At 40.0% G+C, this 21,412-nt stretch overlaps 1 protein-coding gene across 1 annotated transcript in view; it reads left to right on the top strand.

The window, feature by feature from the left end:
* PARP4 (poly(ADP-ribose) polymerase family member 4) overlaps positions 1–21,412 on the top strand; it is a 66,828-nt gene that overhangs the window by 20,128 nt on the left and 25,288 nt on the right. Inside the window, 8 exon segments of the mRNA XM_045869119.3 lie at positions 18–155; positions 1,235–1,408; positions 4,776–4,936; positions 8,892–9,026; positions 11,685–11,780; positions 16,269–16,452; positions 16,858–17,014; positions 18,274–18,398. Of these exon segments, the coding sequence (XP_045725075.1) occupies positions 18–155; positions 1,235–1,408; positions 4,776–4,936; positions 8,892–9,026; positions 11,685–11,780; positions 16,269–16,452; positions 16,858–17,014; positions 18,274–18,398 (1,170 nt within the window).

Raw genomic sequence — 21,412 nt, 5'->3', positions numbered from 1 at the left:
TTTTAACTTTGTTGCAGTTGCTTTTGGAGGAGGTAATAAATTCAAACACTCTGAGCAAAGAAGTGAGCGATTTGGTGGAGATGGTTTGGGCGGAATCTCTCGGCCACCTGGAGCACATGCTTCTCAAGCCTGTGAACAGGATTAGTCTCCATGACGTGAGTCACGCGTGCCCTTGAAGCAGAACCTCTATAATGACAAACCTGCTTTCTGGCTTACTGGCTTAAATGATACCACGTGTGTCTGGGTGCCGGCCCAGCTGTTCCTGGATGCATTCCTGGCGTGCCTTTTCTTACCTTGGAAAAAGGGAACACTGAGAGCACTGAGGGGAAAACAAGCTTCCAAGAAAACTAGATGTTCTTATCTATATAAAACGTCAGACCCAAGAGCTGCTGCAAGGTCCGCTTTTTGGTGTCGGCTCATTGGGAGGCCTGCTCCTTTAGGTCGCAAGGTGCTTAGCAGGCCTGAGACACAGGGTTGCTCTTGGTCCTCAGTCAGATGCTCGGACCCTCGTCTACTTCAGAGCCACTGCTTCACAGTCTTGTAACTTGTGACCATTTTAGGGAAAGGCCAGGGATGCCTGCAGCCCTCCAAAAAATACTCTCCTTAATTTTGTATGACGGAAAGAGCAGATGAAAGAAACTATTCCCAATGGTACAACTTGTACAGCTGCATTGTCAGTACAGCTGCATTGTCATAGTAAAATAATACAGTTTCCCTCTGGGGAACTAAACTAACTTATTTCAGGGAGAAAAATGTTTTCTGGGGCAAAGTCCAAACAGTGCTTACGTAATTAGAAACATGTTCCGCTGGATTTTGTTCCTAGTGTGATTCTGACAGCTTTCTAAACTTCGTGTGTGAAAAGCAAGTCTCCTGCGGTTGCATTAGTATTCCTCTCTCCGAGAATATAGACAGATATGTAGATGCAGTTGTAGCTATAGATACGGTTGTAGATGTAGGTATAGATGTAGATATACAGATACAGATATTTAAGGCTCTGTTTTTTTCCTGTAGTTAAGCTGAGCCCGGTTTTGGAAGATTTCTCATGGAGGCGGCGTCACAACTGAGCTACATCTCCTGTAAACATGGCATCTGTTTTACGGCTGGTGTCCAGTAGAAAACTAATAGTTGTGACTTACCTAACAACTATTTTAGTTGCTTTTAGGCACATTCCTTCACTTTCTCTCTGATGGTCAAGAATCAACTTTAATAAGCATATACTGTCCTCCATTTAAAGGTGAGCAAGGCAGAAGGACTTCTCCTTCTAGTAAAGGCAGCATTGAAAAACGGAGAAACAGAAGAACAACTGCAAAAAATGATGACTGAGTTCTACAGATTAATACCTCACAAAGGTACAACAACTGAAAAAGTGACCCTGAGACTATTGGCTAAGAAAGAGGACCTCTGCCAGGTAAATCTCTGAAATACAGAATTCAATTTAAAATATGTTGGGGAAGGACCTTTTCAAATCTGATTAATAAAGTAGCCCTGAATCACAAAAGTTGGCTCAAAAATAAATGTTGAGCCATTTTAGAATGCCTTGGGTCCTTATGGAAGTTATCTGAAACATGTTCCCAAACATGAATGTGTTGGAATAGTAGTACAAAGGCAGATATATTTAGAATTGCTACACTGTAATTTTCTATATCAGGATGATGCTGGCAGGCCAGGTCTGAGGACCCAGAGAAGGTCTCGCAGGACCAGCCAAGAGGGTCCCTGGCTGCTCACGGGATAGAGATCAAACATGGGCCAGCGGGAGGTGATAGCAGAGTTTATTGAAGGTAGAGAGAGAGAGCAGGTACAGACAGTGTTTGGGAGACTCAGAAAGGAAAGGAGGGGTCTTTGCTTGGGACCTGGGGGTTTTTATTGAGAATCATGGTCTGGCACCCAGGAACTGGTTAGAACAAAGGGCCCAGGTGTTATTCCTTGGAGCCAGGGGGTCTTGTTGTGGAGATGTCTAGTTCTGGTGGTCTGGAATGCTCTTAAGATAGCTTCATCAGTTCATTCTCACCTAGTCCTTCCTTAGATGTTATCTGTTCTTGAGAAATCTAGAGGACATAACTCCATTTGCATCACAGGCATGTGTAAAGTGGAGGTCCTAGCAAAAATAGAAACAGGAAAAGGAACAAAAGCAGATTTTTATGGAGTCCTTCAGTTTCCCTATCTCGAGATGAGTTAGGATTCTTTTTGCAAAAGAAACAGAAAGCTGTCATTGACTTAAACAATGAGAACACTTATCACCCTGTGTAACAAGAAGCCAGCTGCAGGGTGGCTTCTGGTCCATTCGCTTAGAGGTAGAATTACCAACGAGGACCCAGCTTCTTTCCATCTCTGTGCTTCCTGTAAACTTAGCTTCCCTCAGCCTGGCTCACCTTTCATGACCTCACAGCTGCAGTTATTCATAGCATCTCAACCAGAGTATTTCTTTTCTTGTCTCTTAGGGCAAGCTCCCCTGGCCCTGTAGACTCTTTGGTCAGTTCTTTGCTCAGAACTGAGTCACATGTGCATTCCTAAGCCAGTCACTGGCAAGGAGAGTGGAATTACTAACGCTGCAGAAATGGGCCCTCTCCCTTGAGCTGTAGGGGAGGGAGCAGGGCTCAGTTAGCAAAGAGGAAAGCAGGAAGGCAGCCCCAGTGTCCCCCTCACCTTAGATGAGACCAAGTCACTCCCTGGCTCTGAGTTGCCTCATCTGTGCATGAAGGAATTGGGACACGATCAGAAATCCATGACATAGACTGCAAAAGAGTCAAAGATACAAAATAGCGCATGTTTGAGGGAAATTGTAGCTTTCAACAGATTCCTGGAGGCATCTGTAATCCAAAATAAGTGAAGAATCAACAAATGAGATGAACCAATAAATGAGATGTTAAAGGAGCCTTCCAAATTTAGTTTCATGATTTGCCTACCACCCAACATTAAGAACCTCAGTTGCTGGTTTTCCTATTGAGAAGGTGTATGTAGTACCCATCCAAATACTTATTCATTTAACTTTTTTATTTTTAGTAGGTAATACATTTGTATTATTCAAAAGTCAAAATTATGTTTAAAAGGTATACTCAGAGTAATCTGTATTCTACCCTGCCCCTCCTCCACCCATTCCAACTCCCCAACTCGCTAGATAACCATTTTTATTAGTGTCTTGTCTTTGCAGTTTCTTTACGCAAATAGCTATAAATATGCACATATATACTTATTCCTCTCCTCTTTTTTTACATAGAAAGTTGTATACCATCTTTGCTGTTCTGCACCCATTTTTCCCCACTTAACATATCCTGTAATTGAAAGCATCCTCATTCACCACATGGTATGGGCATTCCCTAATGCCAGACGGTTGGATTGTTTCCAGACTTTGCTACTACAAACAATGCCAAAGGGAATATGCTTGAATATTTGTCATGTCGTAGCTGCACAGGAGTGTCTCTGAGATACATCCCAGAAGTAGAAGTACTGGCTTATGGGATCAATGTATCTGTAATTGTGATAGATTTTGTCTTATTCCCTCATAAAGGTTCTACTATTTGCCCTCCCACTATCAGTGAATGAGACTTTCTATTTCCTAGAGTTTTACCAAGTGTATTTATCAAACTTTCAGACTTTACCAATTTTATGGATGAGAAATGACCTCTCAGTTACAGGATTTATATTTAGTTTATGAGGTTTTTTTTTTTTTCTGTGAACTGTCTATTCATTTCCTTTGGCCCTTTTTCTTTTGGATCTTGCTATTTTTCTTCATGATTTTTAGGACCTCTTAATAAGTTAGGGAGCTTTGTCTGGGATATGAGTTGCAGATATTTTCTACAGTTCGTTTTGTTTTGTTTTACTTTGCTTATGGTGAATTTGGAGTGGTTGGTTGACCTGTTCTATTTTACCATATAGAAATTTTTTACTTTTATATAGAAAAATATATCAGTCTTTTCTTTTATGGCTGGTGTATTTGAATTACAGTTAGCCCCTCCCCACATTGAGGTCATAAAGATGTGTGGCAGGCAAAATAGGGCTCCCCTGTCAATGTCTCTTTCATCTCAAAGATGGTAAAAGCAATACATCCCTATAATAAACGTAATTCAGATTATGTAGGAGCTATGTTCCCTCCTCAAAGCTCCATGACCTATGGGTATACCAAGTATACTTAGGTTCTCTCTCAGGGAAGACAACCATGTCTTACTCATTTTTGTATCGTTCAAACCTGAAACAATGCCTGGCATACAGAACATGCTTATTGAAGTTTTGCTAACAGAATTGGACTTGAATTCTGATGATCTGAGTTCCTATTTAGTCACTACCCCATCTTTGCTGTGGAATCTTGAGCAATTAATTCAGCTTCTCAGAACCTCACGTTCCCCATCTATACAATGAGGACAATAAGATCTAGTAAGACCAGTGCTGTAGTGTGGATTAGAGAAACCATGTACCAGAAAACACTTTATCAACAATGACGTGCTATCCTGATGTACACTATTATTATTATGGTATATTATGCCATCCCTGAGGGCACAATATATAAAAAAGGTATTACCTTTAATGTGCAATTTACCTATTGATCAAAAGCTTTGGGGGAGGGGTGCTGGCTGGCTCAGTCAGTGGAGCATGCAACTCTTGATCCCTGGGTTGTGAGTTTAAGCCCCACATTGGGTGTAGAGATTACTTAAAAATAAAACCTTAAAAAAAGACTTCGGTGCGGGGAACCTTATTTTTCCAGTCTTTTTGAGAAAGTGTAACGTGCGCTAAATATTTTGATATATAGTGATTCTAACATCTTGTATTATTTCCATCTACAGCTAATAAGAGACATGGGTAATATCTGTGAAACTAATTTGTTCAAACCCAACCCCCCATCCCTTGCCAAATACCGAGCTTTGAGATGCAAAATTGAGCATGTTGAACAAAACACTGAAGAATTTTTCAGAGTTAGAAAAGAGGTTTTACAGAATAATCACAGGTATGTGTAAAGGAAATGTCTTAGGATCTGTTATTATGTAATACTATTTCAAATTCTGTTAAAAGAACTACTCTCCATAATTACGTGTGTAATTTAATTCTCTGTAACAAGGTAGCTATGTTGTGATGACAGATTACTTTCTTCTGTGCTTATAATGGGACTTGGGGACGCCTGGGTGGCTCAGTCGGTTAAGTGTCCAACTCTTGATTTCAGCTCAGTCTTGATCCTGAGTTCAAGCCCCACGTTGGGCTCCATGCTGGATTATATATATATCTGTATATAATAGGCCTTGGGACAGTATTCTGTGCTTGAAAACACTCCCTACTACTCTACTCGAAATAATTTCAAGTTTACCTAATCTTGCTGAGAATTAAATTTAAAAATTTTAAATCATGAGGTATTTTTTTTGTTTTGAAGGATATTATATAGGAAAATCCACTTAAGATTTTAAGATGCAGGACTATATGCATGGCAGCTTCTAAAATGGCCACTCCATGGCATGAAAACACTCAGTTGAAAATCTGGAAAATACGTTAAGAGATATGACACCCCTAAATGTCAGTCACATTTGTTTCCTCATTGACTGTGAGTCTGTGTTGCTTGTGTCCATGTACGTTCTACAACCCAGGGCAACAGCAGTAACAACAGACGCATGTGGATCAGCTGCTCCGACAAGCCCTCGTTGGGCATTAGTTAGTTCCTCTGAGAGCCTGGACCCAGCTTCAAGGTTCAGAAACTAATTTGATGGATTATTCTCGAGGGTGAGAGTGACTTGCATTGGTTTGGTCATTCATCCCACTAATGTAACTTCCCAGCCCTCCTCTGCCTGAAGTCTTTCTTCTGGACCTTTCTGGCATCTCGACTCTCATTAGGTATAAAGGGCCAGGCTAACCTTAATCAGCCTCACACACTGCTTAGAGCCAAAGGTGGTGAACTGCAGCCCCTTGAACCAACTGCGGAGGCCAGTTGTACATTTTTAGGAATTTTGTGAACTGAGTACAATTAGTAACTTGCAATTGGCTATGGTGGGAAGATTTATACCATGGAAATCCGCAAATGCTACAAATCAGGGTTGTGTGTGGGTTTTGCTTTTGTTTTGAGAACTGGTTTTCCAGCACCTTGCTAGAACCAGACCCACATACGCCTCCCTTATGGACTAATTCAGACCTATCTAAAATTGTGTTCTGCCTTCCTCGATCAGTCATCCTCAAATGCCATTCTCAACATTACTTCACACCCACTAAGATGGGTATATTCTTTGAAAAAAAAAAAAGGAAAATTGTAAGTTTTAAATGAGGATGTGGAGAAATTGGAACGCTCATACAGTGCTTTTGAAAGTGTCAGATGGTGGGCGCCTGGGTGGCTCAGTTGGTTGAGCGACTGCCTTCGGTTCAGGTCATGATCCTGGAGTCCCGGGATCGAGTCCCGCATCGGGCTCCCTGCTCGGCGGGGAGTCTGCTTCTCCCTCTGACCCTCCTCCCTCTCATGCTCTCTGTCTCTCATTCTCTCTGTCTCAAATAAATAAATAAAATCTTTAAAAAAAAAAAAAAAAGAAAGTGTCAGATGGTACAGCTGCTGTTTGGCAGTCCCTCAACAAATTCAACACAGATTTCGTATCTGCCCCAGCAATTCCACTCCTTGTTATATACCCCAAAGAATTGAAGCAAGTACTCAGACAGATACTGGTACATGAATGTTCATAGCAGCACTATGCACAGTAGCCAAATGGTGGAAACAACCCAAATGTCCATCAGGGGTTGAATAGATTAACAAAATGAGGTAAGAAAAAAAAAAGGAATGAAGTGCTAATACATGCTACAAAATGGGTGAGTCTCAAAAGTATTATGCTAAGTGAAAGAAGCCAGACACAAAAGACCACATATTGTATGATTTCATTTATATGCAATATCTAGAATACATAAATCGAATCCATGGAGAGAGAAAGCAAATTGCCTAGTTCCAGGAGAGGGAAGAATGGGGACTGACTCCTAAATGGGTATGGGGTATTCTTTTGTAGTGCTGAAATGTTTAGATAGAAAGGGTGGTTGCACACTTTGAGTATACTAAATACTACTGAACTGTACACTTCAAAATGGTTAATTTTATATTATGTGAATTTTATGTCAATTAAAAAATCATTTCCTATAGATCTTTTCCAGATTTCACTTTTATATATAATCAAATTATTTTTATTTCTTTTTATTTGACTTTTGACCCTCCCATAGGTATCTGCTAGGATCTAATACTAATTAAGAAACTAGTAACAATGAAGGTAGAATCAGGAGGAGAGTAAATGACTTTTTCCAGGGAATCAAAGAAAAGGAAGAACGTCTTCAAGCCTGGGGAGGGGAGTGCAGTTCAACCATTTAATGTAACTCAAGCAGGCCTTGGAGACCTCACCTCACACCCAAGTGATGTTGAACTGTTCATATGACAAAAGTGGACCTCTCCCTATGGAGAGATTCTGCTACTGTGAAGAATTAGATTTTCTCCATTTCATTTCACTAATGATGATTATTTCATATTAATTTTTTCTAGTTATAAAATTCATGTTCTTTGCTGAAAGTTTAGACAATATGTGAAAGTATGATGAAAACCAAAGATCACCCAAATCTCACCACCCAGAGATAACCCAGAGATAATATGACCACTGTTAACATGTTGGTGTAGAATATATCTCAAACTCAATTATTGATTCTTCTCCACATCTAATGGTGTGCTGGGAAGCCAGCTCTCTGAAATAAAAGTCCTGACTTACAATAACTGTTGGTTTCTGTGGTGTAAATATTCCTACTATAGCTAGTGTCAAGCTATCAGTGTGACGCCGAAGAACGAGGAGTTGGAAAGACCTGCTGGAGAGGCTCTCTTACATCCTCTACCCCACAACTCTGTCCCTCCATAGTCCCCCAGTCTTTCCCCATGCTTCCCCATCCTAGTCACCTACCCAGAGCCACTGTCAACTCTCTTTCATCCCCACATCACTGTGCCCTGTCCGTTCTGTCTCCAAAATGTCTGAATCCATTGGCATCTTTCATTCACACTGCTGCCACCTTTAGTCCAGACACCGATGTCTCACCTGCTTCCTGACGCTCTTTCTGCTCCTGCCCCAGCCAATTGATTTTCCCAAAGGAACCAGTTAGGTCTTAAAATATATACTGTATTATGTCATGTTGCAATAATTGTCACTTTCAAAGACAGGCCTTTCTTGACCATCCTCTCTCGCTGAACCTGGTTGGCTTGCTGAGTAAAGCTTAAAATCAGTTATTTGTTAGCTTTTAATTTTTAATTTTTGTCTCTCTCCATTAGGATTCAAACCCCATGAAGCCAGAGACCATAGTATCTCACTTCCAGGGCCTGGCAGAATACTCAGCCTAGAGTGTATAGAGTGTATTATTATTATTATTTTTTTTTAAGAGAGAGAGAAACGAGAGCACAAGCACATGCGTGCGGGCGCAGAAGATGGGGAGGGGCAGAGAGAGAATCCCAAGCAGGCTCCATGCCTGGTGTGGCACCCGACCCAGGGCTTGATCTCATGACCCTGAAATCATGTCCCCAGTGAAATCAGGAGACTGATGCTTAGCTGACTGAGACACCCAGGTGCTTCCAGAGTGTATTTGTTGAATGAATGAATGCATGAATGAATTTCATCTATATATTATATGTATTATATATATTATATATTTGACAAAATTTGAGATCATACCATGTATAAAGTTTTGTAAACTATTTTTAAAATTTATTTTACTATGAGGTTTACTTCATATCCTTATTTATTTTTTAAGAGTGTGATTTTTTTAATGACTACATATTTCCAGGAAATGTTGTGTTGTGATTCACTTAATCCATTCCATAATAATGGCCATTTGGGCTGTTTTGCGTTTTCTGCTAATAATGATTTTTTTATTTTGCTTTTGATTATGCAGTCTCAAGGTTTTTCTTCTACTTTTTACGCCAGAGGTCCAGTGGACATCTTGCAGATATTTAGAGTTGGCAGAGTGAATGAAGCCACAGAATTTTTGAGCCAGCTTGGCAATGTGAAGTCCTTACTGCATGGATCTCCTGTACAAAGCTTTGTAGGGATCCTGTCCCGGTAAGAGGATACCATCTTTATTTTCCAAATGTTTCAGCCTCACGAACATGAAGTGTTCTACCCTTTTTTCCTATTTTTTTTCCATATTACATGGGCCTCTTCAGTTAAAATCAGCTTATTGCATTCCAGAGAAAACCGAACACTTTAAATTGTAACAAGTGTAATTTAAATTATGTACTTTATGTACTTTAATTTAATTTATGTACTTTAAAATATTAAAGTATAGTACATGGGTATGAATTGCTTCTTGAAAACAGTATCATATGAAGAAAGGGGATTCTTTTAATTTAATGGCTCTTCTATTTTATCTAATCTAGGGAATATCCAATACTTAAGGAGAAAGGTCTAGAAATTAGAGTTACCTAGATACTGTGAGTTATCTATTCAAAACATAACTGTAATTTTCTGTTTGCTTTGAATAACCACTTAATATTAGAGCTGAACTGCAGTCACAGGGAGCAGGGGAGGATATGATTACATCTGGATCCTTAATTAAATACCTAAGAAGAAAAAAAATACCTAAGAAGAAACATAAATATACAAGATCCATCTGGAAAAAATTTTAAACTGCCATTGAAGGACCCAAAAGATACTTGGACTAACCAGAAGGATGCCAATTTTCCTTGAGTTAACCTATAAATTTAGAGCTATCACAATAAAAGTGCTAACAAGATATTTTTTTAAGAAATAAAAAGCTGGGCGCCTGGGTAGCTCAGTTGGTTAAGCGACTGCCTTCGGCTCAGGTCATGATCCTGGAGTCCCGGGATCGAGTCCCGCATCGGGCTCCCTGCTCAGCGGGGAGTCTGCTTCTCCCTCTGACCCTCCCCCCTCTCAGGTGCTCTCATTCTCTCTCTCTCAAATAAATAAATAAAATCTTTAAAAAAAAAAGAAATAAAAAGCTGATTCTACCATACATATTTTTTAAAATTTGATTTTACCAGGGTAATTCAGAAAAAGAAGATTAATGAGGAAGAATTAACCAGTCAGACACTAAAAACACTTTATAAAGCTATGTTAATTAAAACAGTGAGGTCGTACCTGAACAGATGAGTCACAGAATAAAGAATCCAAAAGTAAATGTAAAAACATAGAGGGTTTAGTATATGATAAAAGTAGCTTTTATTTCTGTGGAAGAAAGATAATTTCTTCAATACTATATACTGGGACAGATTACTACCTGGAAAAAATACAAAATTGGATCCTTACCTCATTCCTCACACTTAAATAAACTCCACACAGAACAAAGATTTAAAAATTTAAAATTAGGAATGCCTGGATGGCTCAGTCGGTTAAGCATCCGACTCTTGATTTCTGCTCAGGTCATAATCTCAGGTTCCTGGGATGGGACCCGTGTTGGGATCCAAGCTTGGTGGGGATGGAGCCTGCTTGTCCCTCTCCCTCTGCTCCTCCCCCACCCACCCCCCGCAAATAAATAAATAAATAAATCATTCTTTTTTAAAAAATCTAAAATTATAGGTACTAGCTTTACTTTTTAAAAAAAGGTTGTTTTAAAGATTTTATTTATTTATTTGACAGAGAGAGACACAGTGAGAGAGGGAACACAAGCAGGGGGAGCGGGAGAGGGAGAAGCAGGCTTCCCACTGAGCAGGGAGCCCAGTGTGGGGCTTGATCCCAGGACTCTGGGATCATGAGCTGAGCCTAAGGCAGATGCTTAACGACTGAGCCACCCAGGCACCCCTAAAAATTTTTTTAAATAAACTTTAAGTAGGACTAAAACCCAAAAACCATTTTACAAAATTAATTACATTTCATAATGCAAAATTCAAACAGTAGATATTTATGTAATAAAAGCAGAAGTCTCCTTTTATCCACCTTTCCAGAGATAACCATGGTTTAACTTTGATTGCAGAGAGTTCTTAGCAAAGCTAGAAGGCCAGTAGAAACCTGCATAAGTTCTTGAGCCAGAAAGAAATGCAGTCAGCATTGGGCTTAAACATGGTTCTATTGAGTGCTGGGGGCCTTGACAGGTAGGAGACAGAGCCCTGAGGCAGGAAAAATGGCCAGCATCTCAGGGCTGACCAAAACAGTGATGAGAAATGGCCATAGCTTGGTATATTTGAACAGCACCTGGACATTTTGCCTTTCATTTCATGCTCTTTATTTACTTATAGTCTTTTAATTGGTGTATTTTTTTCCAGCTTTATTAACGTATGATTGACAAATAAGAATTTTATATATTTAGGTTGTACGAGGTGATTTTTTAGAGGTGTATAACATGATGACTTAATGTACATGTACTTTGTGAAATGATTACCACAGTCAAGGTAATTAACACATCCATCACTTCACAGAGTTATCTTTTTTCTTCTTGTGGTAAGAACACAAGATCTGCTCTTAGCAAAGAGTTTTATTTATCTTATTTATCTTAAAATTGAAAGTTAGTATACCCTTTAGCCAACATCTCCCCATTTTCTCCAACCCCCGGTCCCTAGAAACCACCATTCTGCACTCTGGTTCTATGAGTTGGACTTTGCTAGATTCCCCATATATGTGAGGTTGTGCAGTATTTGTCTTTCTGTGCCTGGCTTATTTCATTTAGCATGTCCTTAAATAGTACCTGTCTCTGCTAGAATTCTGAGGCTACAATAAAAGATACCTTTCTTCTAGTAAATCACTGTAATGTCTTTTTCTTTTTAGTGGGTTGCTTTTACCCAAAGTAGTTGAAGATCGTGGCACAAAGAGAACAGACATTGGAAATCTTGGGAGTGGAATATATTTCAGTGATTCACTCAGGTTAGTGTATTATATATACTATACATTATATCGTTAATCCTGTTACACCCATCATCAAGGATTTATTACCAAGTAGTTGCTACATGATTTCCTCCATCTTTCCTTTGTGAGGGATTTCTCACCCGAGTAACAGATCATTGAAAGCAACCGGTTTTCTCAGTATACTATAGAAACATGTCTTTTGAAGCGGAGATTTGGGAAAATTTCAAATCATCTTAGTGATTTTACTATCCTGAGGGTCTTTACATTTCTTTTACCCATTTAATCCTTACAACAACCCTCTCAGGTCAGTTCTGTTATTATCCCATATCACAAAGAATACTGAGTGACACTGAGGGTATCTTGCCTAAGGTCACACAGCATTTTGTCTTTCTCCAGGACCAGTGATCTTAACTTCTACAGCACAGGACCTCTTCTCAAAACAACTTATCTATTGTAAATAAACTCTGTAGGCCTAGAATAATATTTCATGGTCAATATCCTTGTTAATATTTAAATCTGTCTTCATAATAGCCACAATGTATTGAACACCTTGGGATGCCTGGGCTCAGTCTGTTGGGTGTCTGCCTTCAGCTCGGGTCATGGTCCCGGGGTCTTGGGATCGAGTTCCATGTTGGGCTCCTTGCTCAGCAGGGAGTCTGCTTCTCCCTCTGCCTGCCACTCCCCCTGCTTGTGCTCTCTCTCTCTCTCTCTCTCTAACAAGTGAATAAATAAAATCTTTAAAAAAAAAGGTATTGAACACCTGCCCTGTGTGAAGCACCAGGCTATGTGCTTCATGTATATTGTCTATAAACCTCACAAGTGGTATTGTGACATCATTTTATGAAAAAGAAACAGACTGATGGAGGATAAGTAACTTGCATAAGGTCGCAGAGCTATAGGATGGAGCCTGGGTTCAGGCCCAGGACAAAAGGTAATTATCCAGGATATTTAAAGAATTCCTACAAATCAGTAAGAAAAAAATAAAGAGCTCAATAAGCAAATGGACAAAAGACATGAGCAGGAACCTAACAGAAGAGAAAACATGTATAGACAATGACATTTGAAAAGATTAGTAATCAACAACATGCAAATTGAACTATAGTATGCCATTTTACACCTATCAGAAAAAAAAGTTTAACATCTCTAGGTGTTGGTGAGTCTCTAGAACAGTCTGAACTCTGACACCCTGTTGTTAGGACTAAAAAATTATAAGCCCTCTTGAGAAAATTTTGGCATCATCTGCTATAGTTGAAGAGCATAGTTGATAGTATGACTCAGGAATCCTATAGATTAGCTGGCCTATGAACCAAGAAGCAGTGGTTCTCAATCCTGGCTACACATTGGAATCACCTGGAGGACACTGTTTTAACTTGAAGGATTTTTTTTAGTTTTTTATTCCAATTCCAGTTAGTACAGTATAATATTAGTTTCAGGTGTACAATATAGTGATTCAACACTTCAGTGCAGCGCTGGGTGCTCATCACAAGTGCACTCCTTGATCCCCATCACCTATTTCCCCCATCTCCCCCCACCTCCCCACCTGGAGGAGCCTTTAAATATTACTGGTGCTGATTTCACCCCAGATCAATTAAATCAGGATCTCCAAGAGTGAGGTTTGGGTATCAATAGTTTTTTAAGCTCCCTGGATGATTATAATATGCAGCCTGGGTTGAGAATCACTACCCTAGTAAGTAGACATAGACCAGGAGACATGTACAGGAATGGCCAAGAAAACTGTAATACTGATGTCCATTGACAGTGGAATGGATCAAAAAATTTTGGTGTAGTCCTACATGGAGTGCTATATGGCAGTTTTGACCAGTGTACTACAGCTACACATGTCTAATGGATGAGGTCCAGGAACATAATGTGGAGCAAAACATTGCAATGTGATTCTATATGTATGCAAAGTTCAAACACAAGCAAATATAAAATCAATGCGCAGAAATCAGTTGCATTTCTGTACACTAACAATGTGACTGAAGAAAGAGAAATTAATGGAATCGATCCCATTTACAATTGTACCAAAAAACCATAAGATACCTAGGAATAAATCTAACCAAAGAGGCAAAGAATCTGTCCTCAGAAAACTATAAAATACTCATGAAAGAAATTAAGGAAGACACAAAGAAATGGAAAAACATTCCATGTTCATGGATTGGAAGAACAAATATTGTGTAGATGTCAATGCTACCTAGAGCAATCTACACATTCAATGCAAACCCTATCAAAATACTTTTTTCAAAGAAATGGAGCAAATAATCTAAATTAAAATTTATATGGAACCAGAAAAGACCCTGAATAGCCAGAGGAATGTTGAAAAAGAAAAGGAAAGCTGGGGGCATCACAATTCCGGACTTCAAGCTCTATTACAAAGCTGTCATCATCAAGACAGTATGGTACTGGCACAAAAACAGACACATAGATCAATGGAACAGAATAGAGGGCCCAGAAATGGACCCTCAACTCTATGGTCAACTAATCTTCGACAAAGCAGGAAAGAATGTCCAATGGAAAAAAGTCTCTTCAACAAATGGTGCTGGGAAAATTGGACAGCCACATGCAGAAGAATGAAACTGCACCATTTCCTTACACCACACACAAAAATAGACTCAAAATGGTTGAAAGAACTCAATGTGAGACAGGAGTCCATCAAAATCCTAAAGGAGAACACAGGCAGCAACCTCTTCGACCTCAGCCGCAGCAACTTCTTCCTAGAAACATAGCCAAAGGCAAGGGAAGCAAGGGCAAAAATGAACTATTGGGACTTCATCAAGATAAAAGGCTTTTGCACAGCAAAAGAAACAGTCAACAAAACCAAAAGACAACCAAAAGGATGGGAGAAGATATTTGCAAATGACCTATCAGATAAAGGGCTAGTATCCAAAATCTATAAAGAACTTCTTAAACTCAACACCCAAAGAACAAATGATCCAGTCAAGAATGGGCAGAAGACATGAACAGACATTTTTCCAAAGAAGACATCCAAATGGCCAACAGACACATGAGAAAGTCCTCAGCATCACTCGGCATCAGGGAAATCCAAATCAAAACCTCACACCAGTCAGAATGGCTAAAATTAACAAGTCAGGAAACGAAAGATGTTGGCGAGGATGCGGAGAAAGGAGACCCCTCCTACACTGTTGGTGGGAATGCAAGCTGGTGCAGTCACTCTGGAAAACAGTATGGAGGTTCCTCAAAAAATTGAAAATAGAGCTACCATACGATCCAGCAATTGCACTACTGGGTATTTACCCCAAAGATACAAATGTAGGGATTTGAAGGGGTACGTGCACCCCGATGTTTATAGCAGCAATGTCCACAATAGCCAAACTATGGAAAGAACCAAGATGTCCATCGACAGATGAATGGATAAAGAAGATGTGGTATGTATATACAATGGAATATTATGCAGCCATCAAAAGGAATGAAATCTTGCCATTTGCAACGACATGGTTGGAACTGGAGGGTATTATGCTGAGCAAAATAAGTCAATCAGAGAAAGACATATATCATATGTGTAAGACTGTTGAATCACAGACCTGTACCTCTGAAACAACCATGAGAGCCTGTGGACTCTGAGAAACAAACTGAGGGTTCTAGAGGGGAGGAAGGTAGGGGGATGGGTTAGCCTTGTGATGGGTAATAAAGACGGCACGTACTGCATGGAGCACTGGGTGTTATACGCAAACAATGAATCATGGAACACTACATCAAAAACTAATGATGTAATGTATGGTGATTAACAACATAATAAAAAAATTAAAATTAAAAATAAAATATTTTTTATAAATAAAAGGGGGCAAGTCTTAGAGGGGATAGAACAAACACTTTTACATTTGGGTCTTGATTTGGAAAAATAGAGGTCTGTCCCAAAAATGTTGCTCCCGAAGGTGTCCTAGCCTATGCTCCTTAATTGCAAAAGTTGCTTTTTTAAAGCTGCTGAGCCCTGAAGAAAGTCAAAACAAAATCTCTCACTTAGATGTCATTTGAAATTTTTGCTTCTCCATTTGGATTCAGAAGCCTTTGTGAGAAATACAGTGCCCATCTTTCCCTTTGAGCAGTTCTTATTTACCTGGTATTTCATGTTCTCTCTGAGCTTCAGTGCAGAGGAGTAATCTATTTGCTTAATTAAAAAAGTGGGGAATTTTCCTTCTCTTTCATCACTTTGGTGTTTACCATACCAAAATATGTGTTTTAGTAATTAATAAAGATTTGGGGAAACGGTGGAATTCATCCATCCCTGGAAGAAAGTACTTTGAGCACTGCCTAACACAACAGAAGGCAACATATGTACTTTTCACATTAAAGTTTTAAACAAATAAGTGAACAATAAAGTTCTAAATTGAATCTTCAGAGATATTTCAATAGCAGTAAAATTTGGAACATTCTACCAGTACAGTCGTTTAGACAGTGTTTCACATATAGAGATGGATAATGGATAATAAAATATTGTTGCCATGACCATGAATTACAAACACGTGCTTTCTTCCTTTCCCAATGCAGCACAAGTATTAAGTACTCCCACGCAGGAGAGACAGATGGCACGAGGCTCTTGGTCGTCTGTGATGTAGCCCTCGGGAAGTGCATGGACTTGAACAAAAAAGACTTCTCCTTGTCGGAAGCACCACCAGGTTACAACAGTGTCCATGGGGTGCGAGCAACGGCCACTGTCACCACAGACTTCGAGGTATTTGTTTCAAGAAACAGGCAGAGAGGCTCCTGTTTTTATTGAATATGCTTAAGTTTAAGTAATTATTGCATATCTGTGACTCCCTGAATTCAGTATTTTCTAAATTAGCAAACCTGCAATTCTGCTTTTTTTTTTTTTAAGATTTTATTTATTTATTTATTTGACAGAGAGAGACAGCGAGAGAGGGAACACAAGCAGGGGGAGCGGGAGAGGGAGAAGCAGGCCTCCCACTGAGCAGGGAGCCCGACACGGGGCTCGATCCCAGGACCCTGGGATCATGACCTGAGCTGAAGGCAGACGCTTAACAACTGAGCCACTCAGGTGCCCCTGCAGTTCTGCTTTTATGAGAACATTTGCCAATAAAGGTTTTTCCCTCCACCTAATCATTTCTGTTGGTTTTAGGATGATGAATTTGTTGTATATAAAACCAATCAGATTAAAATGAAATATATTATTAAATTTTGTATATCTGGAGATGAAATAAAGGACTTTCATCTTTGTAATACTACTGAAGTAGAGGAATACAGACCTGAGTTTTCAAATTTTTCAAACGTTGAAGGTAAGACAGTTTTCTTGAATGCTGTCTTATGTGGTATTTATAGAACTCCAACATTTTATTTTTAGACGAATTTATGCTCATGTTCAGTAACTGTATCTATGACTTCATATATAAATATTCCATTTCCTGTTTTATTTTGTAAAAGTAAAAACCAGGATACTTAAGAGAGCTTAAGTGATCTCAGAATCACATATTACTTCGTTAATATGCCTAAGTTGAGCTCGTACACCTCCCGACAGCCGATGCTAAAACCCACTGAAGCAATTTAAGATGTCGAAGCACAGAAAGTGTAATGGGGGTTGGTGAAGTGGACAGAAGACACAGCTTTAGAATCAGGAAGCTCAGGTTCAAGTATCAACTTGCCACTTACTAGGCTGTGCAATATGAAACAAACTGCATAAGCTTTTTGGGCCTCAGTTTCTCTGTATTGCAAATGAGATCAATATCTGCATTAAGCGAAGGTACTCCCAAAACTGTAATATGCAGCTTATATATTAGTAGTAGAAATATATGAGAGGATGATAGCTTCTCAGAAAATCATAAGCCCAAACTATTATAATATTTATTAATAGCATTGTAAGAACTCATTAACATTTTTAACTGTGATCAGATTATTTTTTGTCAGAAATGTATGACTTCACATATAAGAAAATGACTCCTGTTTTTCCTCTGGGAGCATTAAATGAAATGTCTGGCAAGAGAGTATATATTTACATTTCTAATTATATGTGTATTTTTGTAGCACCTGGTATAGAAGGGGAACATTTTTCTCATATGCTGTATTAGAAGTTTGATCCAGTGTTCCTTGGATTGAAAGTCTAAGGAGTCTCATATTGGTCCGACACGCTTTTGTGGCACAATAAGTAATAGTGACTGACCAATCAAAATTACAGGCCAGGGAATGGAGATACCTAGATTCATGCATAAACTACACTTATAAATTCTTAAAGACTTTTGTGTACTTGTGTGTTTTTAAATGTATGTCTTTCAAGTAATTGAGTGACTCTACATTTTCAGGATGAGTCCTCAGAGTCTCTAGATTAAAAAGGCAGAATGTCTCTTATGAAGGCTGCCCCCATTTTTCTCATGTGGGTTCACTTACTTTACAGCATTGGCTATTGAAAATCATAAGATGCCGCTTGTCTGTTTTTCCTAAAATATAATGTATGAAGGGAAGGGGAAGGAACAACGATTAAGGTAACAGAAGCAGACAGTGCAGGGATGGTTTTTAAAGCTAACATTATCATTTTTAATGTGAGATTATCAGTTAGCAGATGCCAAACCTTTCAGCAACATCAAGTCTGGCCTGCAGGATGTCTCTGGCAATTCAGTTCCTCTTGAGGATGTTCACATCAAGGGAAAAATAATAGACTTCGTAGCCCAGGTATGTTCTTTGTGGTTTTATGATACTTTAAACAGATAAATAACAATTTGATTATAGTCGCATGAATTAAACAAAACATGCATTTCCAATTCATTGAGCACGTACTACATACCAGGGACTGTTCTAGGTCTAGGCATACAGCGATGAACAAAAGAAAAACTGCCCTGTAGAGCATACATTTTACTGGGGGACTAGGCAAAACACATGATAAATAAATAAAATGTATCCTAGAGGAGACTAAACCGTGTGGACATCTAGGGGTCGCTCATTCCAGGTGGCGAAAACGAAAACAGCATGTGCAAAGACCCTGTGGTGGGAGCAAGCCTGATATGGTCAGGGACATCAAGGAGGCCACTGTGGCTACAGCAGAGTAGAATGGGAAAGCATGGCAGGAGATTGGATTAAAGAGGTGGTGTCCAGCTCACATCAGGACACAGGCCGTACTGAGTGAATGGATTCACTCATTTCTGAGTGAAATGAAAGCCTTTAGAAGGCTGACCGGCTGTAGATCAGAGGTTCCAAAGACTCCTTCCTTGCGTTAGACTGATTTGCTAGAGTGGCTCACAAAACTCAGGGAAACATTTTACTTACGACATTAATAGTTATTACAGAAGAATACAACCGAGGAATAGCCAGCTGGAAGAAACATGTAGGGCAAGGTGTGTAGGAAGGGGCACAGAGCTTCCCTGCCCGGTCCAGGCATGCCACTGCCCTGAATCTCCACGTGTTCACCAGCCTGGAAGCTGTCTGAAGCCTGTCTTTTTGGGTTAACACAGGCATGATTGATTAATAAATCATTGACCATCAGTGAGTGAACTCAATCTCCAGCCTCTCTCCCCTCCCCTGAGGTCCGAGGGTGGGGCTGACAGTTCCAACCCTATAATCCCCTTGGAAACCAGTCCCTATCCTTAGGTATTTTTCAAAAGGCACCTCTTTGACATAAACTCAGGTGTGGTTGAAAGGGGTCTGTTATGAACACCAAGACACCTACATTGTTCTTATCACTTAGGAAATTCTGAGGGTTTGGGGAGCTCTGTGCCAGAAACAGGTACAAAGACCAAAATATATGTTTCTTATTATAAATCACAGTATCACAGGGGGGAATTGCTGGAGATGCACTGTTCTGTAGGGGGAGGAGGATGAGCGCTAATGCTCAAATGCAGTGCTTGGCCTCAGCCAGAAGCATGCAGCTAGTGCAGCTGCGGTCATGGAACAGAAAGGAGAGTTCATGGGCAAACGTGCAGGCAGGCTGCCAGTATACTGGGAAGGCTCTCTGTTTTCTAAGATTTGACCTCCTCATTGGTTCCTGAACACTGAGGACTACACTGACCCACTAAAGGCCTCTTAGAAAAATTAGAACATCTGAGTCCAGTATTGTGATATTCCCCTCTCTTCAGAGGGAAATCAGATTAATTGTAGTGGTCACCTTAAACTGGGGAAATGGGGTATGGTGGGTGGGACAGGGCATGCTACCCATAATATCTGTACCAGTTTGCATATGTCTGATTGCTGCCTCCCGGGCCCACTCTGATCCATAGCTGTATCCCGAAAGAGCTCAGGGAGACCTTACAGGCCTTGGGAGACCCTGATGTGGACTCATGGCAAGTGTTCTGACCTAGGCTGATCTGTTTGGAGCCATTAGGATGCGTGACCACAGTGGTTACCACTTCCAATGAGTCAGGCTCTGGACTGAGTTGTTCACACGCTATATTTAATCCTCCCCAAAACTCTATGAGGTGAATGCTGTGATTATGCCCATTGTTTAGATGAGGAAGCTGATACGCCGAGACACTGAATGACATGATAAAGCACAGATTTGAACCCAGATCATTCTGATTCTCAAGTCCAGCCTCTTTAACCACTATGCAGTAGTACAACCTGGGATAGATGGTGGAAAGCAGAGAATTTGGAGTTTGGAGGCTTAGTTTTGAATCCTTGCTCATTCTTTTCTAGCTCCTTCCTTGGGGAAATTATTTAACTTCTTCGTGCCTCAGTTTCCTCAAATGTAGAACGGAAATAATAATATCTGCCAGCCAGCATGTGGCTCTTAAATACAATGAATATAAAGGACATAGGGCATTTTTTTCACATGCAACAGATAAAAAACTGAGTGTGTTACAAGGAGAGCCATACGTCCTCTGTACATTACTTTGGATTAGACAACTTGCACCATTTGATATTTTAAACCTGATGAAGCTTTTTCCATGGATAACTTTGCCCAAAAAATAACTCATGATTTATGGGGCCCCTGGGTGGCTCAGTTGTTAAGCGTCTGCCTTCGGCTCAGGTCATGATCCCAGGGTCCTGGGGTCGAGCCCCCGCATCGGGCTTCCTGCCCCGCGTGAAGCCTGCTTCTCCCTCTCCCACTCCCTCTCCCACTCCCCCTCTCTCGCTGTGCCTCTCTCTGTCAAATAAATAAAATCTTTAAAAATAAATAAATAAATAACTCATGATTTAGCAGTGAATTTTTCACTAATTTGTGATTAGACAGCTGGCTTGTAGATTGTCATTGAGAATCCAAGCAGAGGCCCAGCGGCAGGGACTTGTATGTTCGTGGCTCACATATTTGACTCTTCTAGGAATGAGTTTAGTGTTTTTAGTTTAATAACTAAACTAAAATAGTGGTTTCATCTGAAGGTGGAAAATTAAGATGTCAAAAATTAGTACAGTGTATTATTTTCTCTTCTAAGTCCTAGTAAAAATACTTCTGTCATCATTACCGAAATTTCTTGCTTTCTGAGTGCCCAGTCATATCATGGGATATACAGAGAGAGTGAAGCTGACATAGACCTGACCCCTGGGAACAGACCTGCTAACTAGATGCAGGCAGGACATCCACAGAGCAGGATAAAAACATGAACTCAAACCAAAGGACAGTTAGACAGTGATCCTATCCAACATTTACAGGTCAAGCATACGTGCCCTTGAAGGGTTTGGTAAAATTGGATACCCAGGAGAGAAATGAAGAGAGTTCTATGCACAGGGAACGTGCGTGATGTCCTCCTGGTCAGCAA

Source organism: Mirounga angustirostris, unplaced genomic scaffold, assembly GCF_029215605.1.
Source record: "Mirounga angustirostris isolate CCGP_5_RB_7025 unplaced genomic scaffold, mMirAng1.0.hap1 SCAF_3, whole genome shotgun sequence".
NCBI classification, from domain to species: domain Eukaryota; kingdom Metazoa; phylum Chordata; class Mammalia; order Carnivora; family Phocidae; genus Mirounga; species Mirounga angustirostris.
The sequence above is the reverse complement of the archived record's forward strand: the minus strand, read 5'-3'. Positions and strand labels throughout refer to the sequence as shown.